Raw genomic sequence first — 17818 nt, 5'->3', positions numbered from 1 at the left:
AGAGAGAGAGAGAGAGAGAGAGAGAGAGAGAGAGAGAGATATTAAATCAGTATTTCACTTGTTATGACTCCTTTCATCCTCTGTGCCTGTTTGATCTTTTGGCTTGGACACAGGTAGGTAAAGTGAGCGAGACACTGGCTGGGATACTGTGGAAAGAAAGTGTGCATATACCAGACAGAGTAAAGAACAGCCTGCTCCCTGTCTGGGTAATCATGGGGAGGAGTTGAGAGGAAATGGGTAAGGCAGAAGTCAGGGTGACTGGAATCAGCAGGTCTGGGTGAGGGGCTCCTGTGAGTCAGGCTCCTGTGAGTGGGTGTGGAGGTGGGGCTGGGGAGATGGATCAGTGGGTAATGGTGCCTGCTGATAAGCCTCCCGATCTGAGTTCAGTCCCTGAGACACACAGAGGAAAGGGGGAGAACCGACTCTACAAGTCATCCTCTGACTCCACACAAGATACATTGTCTTTGGTAGAATGAGAGGCAGAGCTCTGAACACCTCTGTAGCAAAAGTTACTCAGAAAGGTGATGGCTCAGCCAGCAAGTGACATTAGAGACCAGAAGATGGGTTCCCAGTTAACCCTACCCCACCTCTACAGGAATATGAGTGTGGAAGTCTCGTTCTTCCCTGTAGACCTGCACTGCTTTCTGTAGAGGAGGGGGTTGGAGTGGGAGAGGAGGCGGAGAGAGACATAAGAGTTTATCCTGGGTCACTGAGCGTCACTGACAGACAACTGGTCATACCGGAGGGAGAACGGGTATGTCCTTCCTACCCCCAGTCCTACAAACGGAGATCCAGATGAGCCACTTGTGCTAGAACGAAGGAAGGAATTGTGTTTTCCTTGCACGTCTGTGGAAAGTGTGAGATGCATTATACGCAGACTAGATTATTCACAATTCGGCTGTTGGAGGGACATCACTCAACAGGGTGTGGGTCAGCCTCATTTCTCTGGGCTACAGAGCTGTAGTTACAGGAGCCCTGTCATTTCCCTCAGGGGACATTTCAAATCCAAGTTCTTCTGTAGAGCCAACCAGACACCCGTCCCCTCAGACTCGGCAGATGGCCTGCTTCTCACTTCACAGGAAAAGCATAAGCTCCACGAAGAGTGGAGAAGCCTGCTTTCTATTTCACACCGTAAGTGTGAGCTTGATGAAGCACAGAGGGAAAGTCTCGTCAGCATCAGTAGGGCTCTGGAGAAAGTCCACTGCCTCCGCCGCACCACATCCTTGCTCCATCCCCGCCCTCCCACTGTACTTATTCAGAAGGAACTGCTCGATAAATTAAGTGTCAGCTTTCTTCAACATTAACAGAACTCCCTGCCCAGTGGACATTCTGATTGTGGGGCCTGGCCCTTGTGTTTTGGGGAACGATGGGATTATTCTTGGGTCACAAGGCTTCTTTTGGGCTGGTAGCCTTTGGAGTATTGCCTGGACTCTGTTATGCTCTTTTTCTCTATCCCAGTCTACTTTCCCTTGTCATGACCTCACTTCCAACCATGAACAAATGCTCTAGGGACTTAAGCATTTTGTCAGCTTCAGGGAAGTAGAGTTGCTCTTTTGGGATCACTAGGAAAAAATTCCCTAAAGTTAAAGTAACTTAGCCATTTGTCCTGAAGGAAGAAAAATACTGAGGTGGCTTCTAGAACGGGATTCTAATAAAACCTTAAACCATATTGGAAATGTCCCTATCTGCACTGTCCAAAACTCAAGCACTCAAAATGTTCAGTGCAACAGAGGGCTCAATGTGGGATTTATTTAAGTCAACAAGCTGCCACATGTGGCCAGCAGCTACTGTCTTGGATGACACCGGTCCAGAGACTTTAGAATCAGAGCTCAGAGCAAAGCCTGGCTAGAGTCGTGTGGGCTGTAAGCCAGGCGGCTCCTCGTGGTCCATGCAGGTGGGTTGTCTGGGTACAGTCGATCTCTAGACATAAACAGAGAATCCCACACGAGGCAAGCTCACTAAGGAGGGAAAAAAAATCTATGAAAAAATTAAGCCTCGACATCTGCTTACGATTTAGTTCTCTGAGTTTATTCCTCAAGCTCCCATTATGGGCAGATGCCAGCAAGTATTTATTACCTGGAACTCTGGTCCGGATTGAAGCGACAAGCTCCTGAACAATTTCATCATTGCTTTTGCCCTCACCGCCAGAGGAGGATCTTGGCTGAACCTCAAGGATGGTGTTTATTAGAGTGTTGGTCTCTTTGTACTGCAAAGGTGGTAAGAGAAAGAACAGGGAAGATGGAGTCAAGATGGCATCATGTGTGTATCTTTACATACAGAGATAAGGGAAGTTTCCAAAAGTAAAGGCATTAGTGTGAATACAATATGAGAGCATTCTCCTAACCAAACTAAAAAAAAAAAAATTACATTAAAAATGGTGTGTTGTGGGGCTAGAGAAATGGCTCAGTGGTTAAGAGCACTGGGCGCTCTTCTAGAGGTCCTGAGTTCAATTCCCAGCAACCACATGGTGGCTCACAACCATCTGTAATGGGCTCCAATGCCCTCTTGTGGTGTGTGTGTGTGAAGAAAACTACATTGTACACACTACATAAAATAAATAAATAAATAAATAAATAAATAAAATCAACAAAAAATGGTGTGTGTGTGTGTATGTGCACACGTATGCTGTGACAAGTGAGTGGAGGTCAGAGGTCAGCTTGCAGGAGGCAGTTTTCTCATTCTTAGGGATTGGGTTCATGCCATTAGATGTTGTGGCAGCGACCTTTATCTATAGAGTCATCTTGCCAGATCTCTCTCAATCAGATTTTAAGTGTACAGTACAGTTGATTGCATACACAACACTGTTCAGCAGATCTCTTTCCCAGCCTGAGGCCTTATGCTCATTGATTAGAATGGAAGGCAAAAGCTACTTCACCACCAATAATCATCTGATTAACTTTGCCCAGCATAGAGACAGGCAATTAGTGGGCTTGGCCTGTAACTCTAGCTTGGGCTCACCAAGCTTAGCAGAGCATTTCAGCTCCATCTTTCCTGGCCTCTGTGTCAGAATGGCACATGGTCTCCCATGGAGCTCTAGACACAACACGGACATGGGCATCCCTGAGCTTCCGGAAGTTCAGCAAGTTTCCACTTTAACTGGCTTGGCTCAACAGTGTCTTTGGGGCTTCTTCTTCCTTTCTTTTTTCCCCTACAGACTATAACCACCTTTTCAGTAGGGTGACAGGCCCAGCAGCTGTGTGAACACAGGACTGCTTCTTCTACATCTGGTCTACATGGTTCTTCAGGAGAGCATCTTTCAGTAGCAAATGGCTCTAAGGAGTGCTTGTCAGGCATAAGGAGGAACCTCATCAAGCTGACCAAGTGGCTCACATAGACAACCAACAGCAATCATTGTCCGAGCAGAATCTGATACATGGGGTGGCTGCCTTTCTCTCCTGGTTGGTTGTTATCTGGTTGTTCTTCATAGAAACATTAAATTCCATTTTCAGAACTGTTCACCTCTTCCTCATGTCCATCTCAGTTCTAGAAACTGATCTTGTGGCAATGCACTGGGGTGACAAGGCCAGGCTCAGACAGCAGAGGGGGGCTGCTGCCACACACTTGCAGATTTGTCCCCTTCCTGTCCTAGTCAGTCCTTTATTAGTTTTTACAAAGTATTTATTTAAATATAACTTGCTAAGTGTAGGAAGAAATCTTTTGTGTTAAGACCACTGTGGTGGTTTGAATATGCTTGGTCCAGGGAGTAGCACTATTAGGAGGTGTGGTCTTGTCAGAGTAGGCATGGCCTTGTTGGAGGAAATGTGTCACTGTGGGTGTGGGCTTTAAGACCTTGACCTAGTTGCCTGGCAGTCAGTATTCTGCTAGCAGCCTTCAGAAGAAGATGTAGAACTCTCAGTTCCTCCTGTACCATGCCTGCTTGGATGTTGCCATGTTCCTGCCTTGATGATAATGGACCTGTAAGCCAGCCCCGATTAAATGTTGTCCTTATAAGAGTTGCCTTGGTCATGGTGTCTGTTCACAGCAGTAAAACCCTAACTAAGACAACCACATTGATTAAAAAGGATAGTTATTCAACCTAAGCAGATCATGCTACTTCATAATCCACTTTGATACAAAGATTTTCTCTAGCTAAAGGCAACTTGCAAACAGATGGAAGACTGATTTCAAACTTCTTCCTTCCTTCCTGAAAACAGCAGCTAAAAACTCTCACATGAAAGAAAGCCTTCTGGTATCAGGAGAAAAGAATCGCTCTTCCAGGGGGATCTAGTAGAAAGAGACCTTGTTAAAATACAATAGTCTTGCTGGGTGTTGTGGCACATGCCTCTAATCCCAGCACCTGGGAGGCAGAGGCAGATCTTTGTGAGTTCAAGGCCAGCCTTGTCTACACAGTGAGTTTCAGGACAGCCAGGGCTTTGTAGAGAAACACTGTCTCAAAAAAAAAAAAAAATCCAAGTCTTCCCAGCAAAGAACACACTTCTACCAAATGTTCAGCCTTGAAAACATATATATATATATCTCAGAAATATTATACAGATTGAGCCGATTGCACATATGTATTTAGGAACACACATACATGCACATGCACACACTACTACTACCACCACCACCAACTAAAGAAAAGAAGCGATGGATTTGAAGGGGACCAAGGGGATGGTACATAAGAAGGCTTAAAGGGAGGAAAAAGAACAGAGGGATACTATTATTCTCTTACAATCTATGATAATGATAACAACAACAGACACAAAGCTCCGCATCCTGCTCTGACCTGCCACATCCTTTAGTCACTTCTCCCCTTGCTGACTCCCCTTGTGTGACACAATACCAAGCGACTAAGTTTGTACATTTCTTTGGGCGTCATTTATTACTGGTGCCACACAAAGCTTCTATTAAATCTGTAAACTTTTCTCCTGTGCATCTGTACCAAGAATGCCAGCTCAGTTCTTCGGCTCAGCTGGAACCCTGAGAGGGTGGAGATGGCACTGTGTTCTCCCTGTGTAGGCACACACGGAGGGGGGAAGGACTCTTATCTCTGCATATGTGCAGCTGTGAGTCTTTCCCTTGCTCTTCGTGCTTCCCATGGCAGATGAGCTTCCTCTGTATGGTGGTTGGGGAGGGGCTGGGTGTATCAGGGGAAAGAAAGATAACTGCAGATATGACATCCCAGATGCCAATGATTCTGGAGGACCCTTCCTGAAACTCAGCATTTGCATATACTGCATATTTCTTGGACCAGTTAGAGTTGCAGAGGGAGGAAGAGCAGCCTTTGGTTAAGCTTGGGTCACATGCCCACCTCTGTGCATTATATTATGGTATCACATTTGTACACTGTGTGCATGTATGTCTGTGGAGGCCAGCAGAGGGCACTGGATCCCCGGGGAACTGGAGTTACAGATGGTTATGAGCTGTCATGTGGGTGCTGGGAATCGAACCCAAGTCCTCTGGAAGAACAGCTAGTGCTTTTAACTGCTGAGCTATCTCTCCAATTTCCATCTTATCAGACTTCTATGGAAGAAAAGGGGACAATTGCTTACGGGAAAGTGGCTGCTTTGCCAATCCAGAACTGTTAAAGAAGGGAAGCTGTAGAGATGAACAGGCCTGGGACTTATTACACATCTGCTCTCCTAGTCATTCTGAAACCAATGGGAAAATATAAAACTTTCCATGTCTGGTTTACAGTTCTGCAAGGGAGGTTGGAGGGCAGCTTTATCTGTCTTGAAGCTGTCCTCAAGAGGAGGCCGGGTCAGCTCTCCAATGTTCTCTTTCTCTTATCCTTTCCCCCTCTCTTCCCCCTCCCCACACTCTCCACCTTTTGGACAATTGGTTGGAGGTCAGAGGGGAGTAAGTAGAAAGTTTAGCCACAAGTATACTCTCCTGAAAGCGGAACGAGAGAACTATGACACATCATTTTATGCCCCACTGAAGGGAGCAGTACCATTGTTGGCAAACATGAGGTGAGCCAACACTCATTTCAGAGGTTCCAGTGTTGTTAGATTCCTTGATTCTGAGGTAGACTTCACCTTCTAACATGTATATGGACAAAACATAAATAGAAAAGAAAGATGACCTCCTGCCTAGATATATTCAGGAAGAATCTAATCCTTGACCATTAGAGATGTCTGGACATTAGAGACGTCTAGAGCCTTCAGAGACACAGCTTTACTTTTTGTAGATGGCTGAGACGGCGTGATGAAAGTGAACCAGGTGAGCTGTGTCCAGGGTCAGGAGGGGCTCTCAAATGCTAAGCGAGTTCAGCTTACTCTCAGATAAGAATCATTGTCTGAAGATCTTGACGGAGGAGTAAAATAATCCACCGCACTCTTTAGAGCAGTGGTTGTCATCTGCCTAACGCTGTTACCCTTTCATAAACTTCCTCACATTGTGATGATCCCAACCAGAAAAGTATTTTCATTGCTACTTCATATATATACTTTTCTACTGCTACAAATCCTAATATAAATATCTGTGCTTTCTGATGGTCTTAGGTGACCCCTGTGAAAGGGTCATTTGACCTCCAAAGGGGTTGCAACCCATGGGTTGAGAACTGCTGTTTTGAAGCCAGTGCTGTGGTCTGGTATGTCAACTACTTTGAGAGAGCAAAGAGTTATCTTCCTTGGATATGTACATACAGGATCTGATTCCAAAGGATGAGAAGAGATACTTTGGGCATTTATGACTGTACTTCTTTGATCTAAGCACACATACCCATAACCTTTGTGTAACATAAGCCAAATGTGTTCAGTGTGGAGGAAGAGAAGGGAACAGACAACACACACACACACACACACACACACACATGCACGCACATGCACGCACACACGTGTGCGCCTTAGGATTCTCTGAAGACTGTGTCCAGCTTTATTCATTTTTCTTGAGCATCGGAGGGTACCATCTTCATCTTTTCAGAGTATGGAGCCCAGAAGGATTCTGGACACTGCTGGAAGATCAGTCTCATTAAAGACTGCAAAGGCACCAGGCTGAACTGAGCCACTGTTAGCCAGTCTTTTACTTGTTTCCTGAAGGCATTATAGGTCACATGTCTGTGCGGGCACGAGGACCATTTTGAGATCATATACACAATATAGATATGTATCTTTAGCAGAAAGACCACATACCTGAAAAACTAGGTTAGCATTTTCATGCATTCCAAAGATTTCTGGATCATCTATTAAAGGCAGATCTTCAATGTAGTCCTTAAAGTCTTGGAGGCTGTCAGCCAAGGGGGCAAAATAGATGCCTGTCATTAAAAATCATGAAAGACAAATGTGTGTGAAATGGATCAGCATTGGCTTGATTTTTATTTTAATTAAAAAATTATCTCTATATGTGTGTGTCTTCTGAGTGCATGTGCCTTGGGAGTCAGAAAGAGAGTATTGAGTTCCTTCGAGGTGGAGTTACAGGTGATTGTGTGCCACCCAACATGAGCACTGGGAACAGAACACATGTCCTCTCCAAGGACAGTTTGTGCTCTTAGCCACTCAGCCATTGTTCCAGCCCCATAGTTTCCCTGAGTTTTCTTGAGGCCATGAGCATCAGAGATTAGTATCATGCCTGATAGACATTGATGGAAGTGAGTCTCAGTAAGGGATCCAGATTCCTGCTCATCTTAGAAACTGTCTTTGCATTGGTTTGATAAACAGATTCTAATCCTTCAAATCAAAGGTCGCATTTGCAAAACGTTGAAATATAGTGCCACTGCCCTTTTCCTAATGATGACAAGACACACAGTTGACTTGGAGCAGTGTCTAGCAACTTGGCAATAGGAGCCTTTGTGACCTTGCACTGTGGTAATAGAATTCCTTCCTCTAAAAGACTGACACCAGTGGCCATCAATCTACCTACTGTCTGACTGAGGCACCTCCAGTTCATATGTCTTCAGTACTCAATATTTGGTAATGGAAGTGTTCTCTAATTATATTAAAAATACATTAGCCCAGAGCTCTGAAAATGTATTTAGATATAATGCAATCAAGTTTAATACAGAGTTAATTTACAGTGTTCTGTTCTTTCTATCAAACCAGTTTTGACAGTCAAACATGGGGATGCAATGAAGCTGTGAAGATGGGCTGAGAGCCTTGCTTAAAAGCTGAAAGATGCTGTCTGAGGCTTCTTGGGAAGGGATTCCCTCACCCCCCCATAAAAGCCATTTACCTGAGTCAGAGTATGTATAATCATCATCCAATGTTTCAGGAGAGAAAAATCTTTTCAAGACAGTCCGAAGGCACCTCTGATCCCAGGTGTCTGTCACTCTCCCGCCATAGGTGATCTCACCTGAAAGGGAGCTTGCATTTTAAAACATATTTTTACATTAATAAATGCACCCAAATTATATCAAGTTTATTTACATGCACATTTAGTTGGTATCAAAAGTAATTGCGATGTCCCTCTAAGATAAGTCAAGTTTTAAAAAGAAGAAAAAATCTAATATGTGTATGCTACCCTAATCATTTTATTTTATTTTTTAAAATTGTTATGTGTATGCTTGTGATTTTGTATGAGTTTAGGTGCACTATGTGCATGCAGGAACCCACAGAGGCCAGAAGAGGGTGTCAGATCACTTGGAAGTGATGCTACAGGCAGTCCTGAGTGTCTATGTCAGAGCTGGGACTTGAACCTGGATCCTTTGCAAGAGCAGCTCTTAGCTGCCGAGCCATCCCTTCAGTTTTAGAATTCTACTTCATTTTTTTCAATAACAGAAACTAAAGCCATTGGGCTTTACTTCCCATTCGCTTTGTTTCAGAATGTTCCTGAGTGTTGACTTCCCCCGGTGACTATCAGATTCTAAAATGCTCTCACTTTCTCCGAGACATTGCATCTGTTTGGACTCATTGAGTGAAACAGAACCTCACATTTGTAGGAAGACAGTTGATTGATACACACCTCATAAATGATTGCTACCGAGCCAGGAAGTTGAAAAGATGGATCCCAAGTGAAAGAGAGAGTTTGCCTGTCAGAGATCATGTCAGAGGGAATTCAAAGTTACGGCTGTACTGTCTCTCTCTCCAGAGATGTATCACCCGGCATGCTTCAGTGTTCTTCCAAAAAACATGAGCAGGAAGGGACCACAGTGAATGATTTTTGATGTTGATATAATGCCTTGGGAAGATTCCAGATTTACTGACACATGTGTCTATTTGTCACCATAGTGTTCCCAGTGGGATCTCATGTATGGAAATTGTCAAGGTTGATGTAAGAATTTATTGACTCATGTTAAATATTTGAAGTATACCCGGGGCTCAGGAGATGGGTGCCATTAAAGTGCCCGCTGTACCTGGATGAGAAGCTGAGTTTGGACCCCCAGCATCTACATAAAAGCCAGGCCTGATGGCTTGTGTCTGTACTCCCAGCACTGGAGGGAGGGCAGAGACAGGTGGGTCCACAGGGCACATTGGCCAGTCAGCCTAGCGAAAGAGGTGAGCTCCAGGTTCAGTGAGAGACCCTGCCTCAGAAAGAAGAAACCTTCCAGTGGCCACATCCCAAAGAAAAATGGCTTCCCCCTTCTGCATAGGGGGAGTAGGAGGGAGAAGAGGAAGGTAGACGTGATTAAGATACATTGGATATGGATATGAAATTTTCAAAGAGTAATAAAAAAATAAGGTGAAGTGTGATTAAGCAATATACTGTATGCTTACTTCTAGATTTCACATGTACATACATGTACAATCACACACATGGGTATGTACACACCACACACACACACACACACACACACACACACACACACACAAATGATGTCTGGAATTATTGTTATTGCTCAGAAATGTCTCCTTAATTTTCTATGTGCAGACATTTGCATGATGTGCTTATCACTATTATATATTAAAAATGGAAACAGTTGTCATTGCCAACATTAAACACTGAGGGTAAACACAGTCTTCACAGGGGCCAGGCAGGTATAAGTCAATAGCTCTGTTCCACGGCCAGACACCCTGGCCACACACACATACTGACCAGTAATGTAAATTAGTGCGTCCCAGGGGATCTTTCCTTCGTGACAGTAAAGGTTGAGGTTCAGTAAGGCGCATTCTCTATCACTGTCATTAAATTCATAGCAGATATTCCAGCCAAGGGGGCCAAACTTTTTTCTCTCCTAGAATGGAAGATGAAAACATCCTGAGATAAAATTGATGAACTTAATTTTGTTTAATGGCAAAGAAGTTAACTTTCAGTATTGAAAAATAAAGGTTTTCATTAGTGGTGGCCATCTCCACATTCCAACCAGATAAAAACGCTTGGTTCAGCTTCAGCCAGGCCTTTACCAAGCTGGCCAAACATATCTTCATGTAATGGTCCCCATGTTTTTAAAAGAGAATCTGTTTTTCTCTTAGATTTGGCAGATCTACCAAAAAAAGAAATCTGTTCTGCAGGGTAAAATAAAATAAAACATTTCAAATTAGAGGAAAAATTCCACCTAGAGTTTGGCATAAAAATATACTTTAATTATGAAAGAGAAAGGGAAATGGGGGTGGGGAGGGGGAGAGAGAATCCTTGTCCTAGTTTTATTTCCATCACCATGATAAAGTGTTCTGACTGAAAGCAACTTAAGGGAGAAAGGGCTTATTTGTACTTTCAACTCCAGGTTACAGCCCATTACTATTGGCCATGCATGGCAGCAGGAACTTGAAGTGACTGGTCTCATCACACGTGTAGGAAAGAGCAGAGAAAGTACTCAACACACTTCCTTTACACAACTGGAGACCAAAGCCTGGGGAATGGTGCCCCCAATAGTGGGCTGGACCTTCCCACATCAATTAGTAATCAAGATACTAGACATGGCTTCAGGCCAAGCTGATGTTGACAACCCTTCCCTGAGACTCTCTTCCCAGGTGACTGTAGGTTGTGTCAAGCTGCAGTTAGAATTCAGCACCACAGCACTCTTCCCGACTGTTTTCAGGAGCTTGGCTATGCCTTGTTGTCATGGCAGATCATGCTAGTCAACCATTGACTTCTCCGTGGTGACATCAAAAAATTACAGACAACTGAAATTGGTAGACATAATCACAATCTTCGTGTCTTCACTTCTCATAGTGAAATCCCCTTCTCCTTTATTATTTTATTGTTCCCACTTCCAATTTCTTAATTTCAAACTGATGAAACATTTTAACTGGATTAGAAGTTGGTCCCACGTTCTCTCCTTCAGATCAAACTTTTGCTAAATGTTATACTACCTCACACCCTGGCTGCTTTCAGTAGTGGTACAGAGGTTCCATCTATGATCTCTACAGATCATTTTGTTCATTTATTCCATATTGTTCATCATTACCCATCTCTTTCCCTCCAGTGACCCTATGTAGAGCACACAGAGTTGAAAATCAGGAAGATAGTCTAATCAATAGCACCTAGAGATAAGCAAAGAGTCAAGAATTCAAGGACAAGGTCGCAGGGTGTGTACCAGACCAAGTAATGCATGGAACAAACAGAATGAAACTGGTGCTGGCTTGAAAGTTATTCTCAGAGGGTTTCAGGCTCTGGTCACAGGTAAGGAGGAGTCTCTTAAAGGTGGTGGAACTCATCTAAAGGAGCAGGTAGGAGTAGGTGAACAGAAGACAAATAAATGAACCAAACTGGGTGTGGCGACATGCACCTGCCGTCTCAGCAGTGGGGAGGCTAATACAGGAGGGCCGAAAGTTCAAGGGAAGTCCAGGCCTTGTGGTGAGTTTGAGTGTGGAGACTGAGCCTCAGAACAACCACCAACAAAAAATCAGGTGAACCTGAAGACTGGCAAAATATATGTGACTGAAAAGAGAATAAGAATATTCTTGGAGTTTTCATTGTAGGTTATTGAGTGAAAGGGGCCACGAATTTTGGGACTAGATTCTGGATGGGAAGCAGATCAGTGATGTGAGGCAGAGGTGAGCGGTTGAACTGGACCTCGTGTGTTCACCTGAGCTATGGTACTCCCCAGGTAGACCAGGAAAGCGGCAAGAGCTGTGAGCTACTGAGGCAAGGAAGCATAGAGGCTGGTGGCTGAGCTCAATGAACTTTGGTTTCAACACAGAAAGGGCCCTGAGTTTTCACTTGCATTTTAACTGCTTACACACTTCTATCATAGAACATTTCCTTACTGCTGTTGGAAATCAGAATCAGAGTCTGGAGACATGCCCAGAGGTGTTAAGAGTTCTTGCTGCTCTTCCAGAAGACCCATGTCAGGTAGCTCTCAACTATCTCTAACTCCAGCATGGGGGATCCAATTCCCTCTTCTGGTAGGCCCCAAGCACCCACGCACATGTGATTTACACACACTCAGACACATACACACAAATGAAGAGAAATAAGCAAATCTTTAAAAAAGGCAGAGTAGAGAGTGTACCTGAATAATGGCGTGGAAGAAACAAATGCCAAATATTAGTTTTCTCCATTTCATTCCAAGTATGTTTTCTTCAAAAAATGAAGGTGTCATTTCAGTAAAGGCTCGCCTGATATTTGCACGTAAGCCTTTTGGAGGCTCATTGGTTACCTGGATATAGAAACAGGAGATGTGGCAGAGAGGGTTATTTTTATGCAGTTGCATTATTTCTAGTTAGCACACATAGACTGAAACCATTGAGATATGTATAGCTGATACCCATGGGGGCATTCTCTGTGGTTTGTGTGTGTGCTTACGTGTACATGTGTGTGTGCTCAGGAGAGTGTTAGGAATCCTACTCTCTTATTCTCCATCCTATTTGTTTGAGACAGAGTCTCTCACTGACCCTGCAGCTAAGGCTAAAGACTGGCAAGCTCTAGTAATTCTCTCTCTCTCTCTTTTTTATTGGATATTTTATTTATTTACATTTCAGATGCCATCCCCTTTCCCCATTTCCCCTCTCTAGAAAACCCCTATCCCATCCCCTCTCCTCCTTCTTGCTTTTTTTTTTTTTAGATTTATTTTATTATTTATATGAGTATACTGTAGCTGTCTTCAGACACACCAGAAGAGGGCATCAGATCCCATTACAGATGGTTGTGAGCCACCATGTGGTTGCTGGGATTTGAACTCAGGACCTCTGGAAGAGCAGTCCGTGCTCTTAACCACTGAGCCATCTCTCCAGCCCCCTCCTTCTTGCTTTTATACCATTTTAATTACATGCAAGTATTAAGGTCAGTTCTAGGTCGAGGAACTAGCAATACAATAGATGCCCTCCTTAGCCCTGAGGCAACAGGCATATATGTTAAGAATTGTTGAATGATCAATAGGCCAGGTTACACAAAAAGGAGAACTGTTTTGAGAAATTGCCTCCCTTCCTGCTCTCATTTGAAAGAATTATTACTATCTTCCATCTTCCCACCCTTGCCACATGGTCCCTGACATGGCTGTCTGCAGTCTGTGATGCCTGGAACCCCCGGGTGGATATTCAGAGATGAACTCTCTCATGGTCTAGTTATATACATATATTACCTTGACAGAATTCTGAAGGACTGTCACAGGAAATGTGGAACAAGGCATGGAGCTTAGAAAAAGCCGGAAAGTATCCTTGATTGTCTGATCTGTTTAAAACAAAGCAAAACATCAGGAAGGAAAATTATAGCCTGTAGGAGCATTATCTTTCTTTCTTTCTTCCTTCCTTCCTTCCTTTCTTTCTCTCTCTCTCTCTCTCTCTCTCTCTCTCTCTCTCTCTCTCTCTCTTTCTTTCTTTCTTTCTTATACAAGAAGTAGTTATTCTAGGGAAGGAAAACAATACTGTCAAGTGGCCATTGAAAGACTCAGTTTATAAATTTCAAGTATATCATAAAGTGTTTGTAGATAAAGGTGTGAGTCCATCTTGAGACTTCTTGTCAGCTGGGCTGGGCAGTCTGGAAGCTGGCACATTTTAATAAAGAAACTAGATATCTCAATAAAAACATTTTCCTTTATTTATTTAATATATATTTTTATTGATTCTTTGAGAATTTTATTTTGATCATTTTCAGCCCCTTCCCGAATTCCTCCCAGAACCCCTTGAGTCTGTTTGTTTATTTATTGTTGTTGTTGTTGTTATCTTGAGACAGGATTTCTCTGTGTAGCCCTGATTTGTCCTGGAACTCACTCTAGACCAGGCTGGCCTTGAACTCACAGAGATCCTCCTGCCTCTGTTTCCCTAGTACTGGGGTTAAAGGTGTATGCCACCGCTGGTCTGCTGTCTTTTTATTAAAACAAAATCTCAGTCTTTTGATTTTACCAATGAAGAATCAGGAGTCAGATGCTGGGAAGAAAGCCTGCTAGCTCAGAAAGGCAGAGAAAGCACCCAGTGGACTTCCTCCTCGTCAATGTCTCTCTCTCTCATGATGTCTCAGAAACCTCCTTCAGACTTCTACTTCCTGTGCATCTCTCTATCCATCTTCCTGACTCCCTCTCACTCTGTTTTTTTTTTTCCTCCCTCAATCCTATATTCTTGCCAACTGGTTGCCTTCCTGCCGACTGGGTGCTTGCTTGGCCTCTTGACCTATGGTTGACTTTATTTAACCCTGTTTACAATATCCAAGCAGAAAGCTCTTGAATTAAAGGTACGTGCTAAGGCTGAGCCACACCATATCTAAAACCAGGTTGTTCTAATAAATAATACAATATCAGGATTCACAGTGTGATCAAATATCTTGTAACACTTGTCCTGAGTATTTTATTTTTAAACACCTATCAAGTCCAATTTAGGCTTCCCAAATACTCTTCGATGTGTGGCCAACTTAGTAGAGGCTACACTCAGCCAAAATCAACTCTCCTTGTTCCAGCAGTTACCAACGGCCAAGAGCTCCTCAGCTAAGAGTGGGACATCATGCCTACCTCATGTCAGTCTACTAAGGCTCCTTGAAGTGCTGGCAAGAAGCTGAAAGAGCCCTACTGCCAGGAACTGCTTTTGTGATACCGGACCCTGACCTATAGCGAAGACCTTGTCATTGTCATTGGAGGTGAAGTCCCTTCCCTCTCACTCCTTCCATTTAAACGTGTAGGGATGGCATTGGGGATGAGGGGCCTTTCAGGGATGGTGACTTAGTGAGCAAGGCAGCTAGGAACGTTGTAAGGAAGCAGCTTGCCTCCTTCATAGGCGTCAGTGAGGGAATGAGACAAGAGTCATGTAGTTCTTCCCTTCTCCGAAAGCTTGCTATAGTTGGCAAAGACCCTGAGAAAGAGGCTGGGATACCTAGGCCATTTGGTATTCTCCCCATGGCCTCCTGGTTCTGTAGTCTGTTTGCTTTGAGATGGGTCTACTGTGTAGACTGGCTTTGAACTCACAGAGATCCACTTGCCTTTGCCTCCCAAGTACTGAGATTAAAGGTGTGCATTAGCACACCCGGTCCTGCACTTTTTCTCTGTTTCTGTTTTGTTTTATTTTAGGCAGGATGTCTTATAGCCTAGGCTGGCCTTGAGCTACTTTGGCTACTTTCCATGTAGCCAATGATGACCTCACACTCCTGGTCTTGCTGCCTTTCCTTCTCTAGTGCAGGGATTCCAGCAAGGGAACACAACACTGAGGTCTGCTCGTTCATGTTATAGGGTGAGATTTAATGTCTTTTCCTGATGCAAGACTGTTTCTCTATTTCTTTTTTATCACAGTCATAAGATGCATTTCAAGTTCAGGTGTTTTCCCACAGGACACTACGTGAAGCAAACGATTCAGTGAGCCTTACTCCCTTACTGTGAGTCCAAAGGCCTACTTCTGAATCCTGACTGTGGGACTTTACCCAATCTCCCCATTGTTCAAGTTTTTCTTTTCAAGAGGAGAAGGCATGAGGTCTCTAATGGAGACTTGCCATGAGACTGTCTGGACAAGAAAAGCTGTGTGAGGATGCTGCCATGCCTTGGGAGCTATGGGCACAACTTACTTGGATCTGTGAAGGTTTTGATCAGTTCTTCCATTGCCAGCATCCAAGAAACGGCAAGATGGCAGTTCTGCAGAAATACCCAGTTTCCGGATTTCATTGCGTCCTTGATCATCTTCTCAGCAATGGGGCCCTGCCCTTGTCCCAGTGAAATTGACTGCACTCTGGATGGAACAACAACAGAAGACTGTCTTGCAATATAGATACTTTAATTAGTTTTAAAATTACATGTTTTATATTCTCTGTACACATGTGGAGTTAGTGTGACACATGTATGTGCAGGGGTGCTTGGGTTCCATGCTGTACATGTGGAAGTCAGGGGACAATTACAGGAGCCAATTCTCTCTACCAGGTGGGGCTCAGGGACTGAATTTAGGTCATCAAGCTTGGCTGTAAATGTCTTTGCTCAGTGAGTTTTAGACTCACTGCATAGTTCGGGTTGGTCATGAATTTGAAATTCTCTTCCTTCACCTTCTGAGTAGGTAAATTACAGAATGAGACCTAGCTTTTCAATCTTTTAAATGATCTTTCTTTTTACTATTTCATTTAAGAAATATTTCCATATCAAATGATGGTACCTATATTAATACTCTATTTTATCACTTTGTTTACTATGTTTATATCTATCAGCTACTAGGATCAATTTACATGCACAAGATGAGGTATAGGTCAAAGTTCATTTTATGTGTATGGCCATCCTACTGTCTAAGGACTACTTATCAAAATGATTATTTTTCTTCATTGTTCTAAAGTGTCACTTTCATCATAAACGGTGTCCCAAAATAAGTGGGTGTATTTCTGATTTGTGTAATCTCTTTTATCCGTTTATCTAGCTTTGACTAGGACCATAAAGTCTAAGTGACTCTTTCTAACATGTTATAGCATGTCTTGATATGAGTTAAAACAGATCATCTCACTTTGATTTGCTTCTGTAATACTTATTCTTCCTTTTAACCATTGGAAAGTGGGCAGTTCAGTGTCCTGTGGTACATTCACAGTGTTGAATGTCTAGTGAGTGACCTCTCATTCCAGAAATGTTTTCACACCTCACATCCTCTGTTAAGAGTTCTTCAGAAGAACAGAACCTAACCAAAAGAACAGACACACATACACACACACACACACACACACACACACATACACAGACATGCACACACACACACAGACACACAGACACATGGACACACATACACAGATATGGACACACACAGAGACACATGCACACACACACACACACACACAGACACATGCACACACATACACAGATATGGACACATACACAGACACATGGACACACACACACAGACACACAGACACATGCACACACATACACAGATATGGACACACACACAGACACATGGACACATATAGTCACACACATGCACTTGCACGTTCTTATTTAAAAATGTGTGCAGATACATTCTCATGATATGCACAGATGTGTGTATATATTCATATGTAAGATATACTAGGTATTGGCTCATGTGATTATGGATTCCAGGCCAACCCACAGTCTGCCATCCGTAAGCTGAAAGTACAGGAAGCTGGTCATTCATTTCATTCAGTCTGAGTGTGCAGGCTTTAAGAACCAGGATGTCGGTGCCAAAGGAACACATCGTCAGCCATCTTTTGTGTGCTTTTCTGTCTCCTTCCCTGGGCCTTTCACATTACATCTCCCAGGCCTCTACTGGTTTTTCTTGGTTCTTTTTTCTTTCTGCTCTGAACAATCTCAGTTGACCTGTCTTCACATCCCCTGGATTTTTCTCCTTCCTCCTCACACATGAACTCTTCACTTCAATAGTGTGTTTCACAATAATTTCTACCTGGTCCCTGTATGTAAACTCTGTTTGTTGATATCCCGATTTGGGTGAGACATCTTTTGTATTTTCCTTCAGTTCCTTGTCTCTGTTTTCCTTTAGCTGTTATGAATATAATTAAAACAGTTCAAGTTTTTGCTATTCAAATACTGAACCTTCTTACCTGTATGTGGAAAATAAAAAGTTGATTTTAAAGACATATAGAATAGGATCACGGCTCAAGCTGACCGTGGGGAGGGGATTTGGTGAGGATAGAGACATATAGAACA

The 17818-nt window shown here is 43.3% G+C and overlaps 1 protein-coding gene across 1 annotated transcript in view; it reads right to left on the bottom strand.

Annotated features, from left to right (window-relative positions):
- Positions 1–17818, bottom strand: part of Dnah6 (dynein axonemal heavy chain 6) — a 206444-nt gene that overhangs the window by 9745 nt on the left and 178881 nt on the right. Inside the window, exons 64-70 of the mRNA XM_028762489.1 lie at positions 15736–15896; positions 13337–13425; positions 12269–12415; positions 9910–10048; positions 8110–8229; positions 7074–7195; positions 2077–2206 (exon numbers count right to left, since the gene is read on the bottom strand). Coding sequence (XP_028618322.1) covers positions 2077–2206; positions 7074–7195; positions 8110–8229; positions 9910–10048; positions 12269–12415; positions 13337–13425; positions 15736–15896 — 908 coding nt within the window. The remainder of the gene's footprint in view (positions 1–2076; positions 2207–7073; positions 7196–8109; positions 8230–9909; positions 10049–12268; positions 12416–13336; positions 13426–15735; positions 15897–17818) is intronic.

The sequence above is a fragment of the Grammomys surdaster genome, unplaced genomic scaffold, assembly GCF_004785775.1.
Source record: "Grammomys surdaster isolate TR1022 unplaced genomic scaffold, NIH_TR_1.0 133, whole genome shotgun sequence".
In the NCBI taxonomy this organism is placed as follows: domain Eukaryota; kingdom Metazoa; phylum Chordata; class Mammalia; order Rodentia; family Muridae; genus Grammomys; species Grammomys surdaster.
Note: the sequence above shows the minus strand (reverse complement) of the source record. Positions and strands in the feature narration are given on the sequence as shown.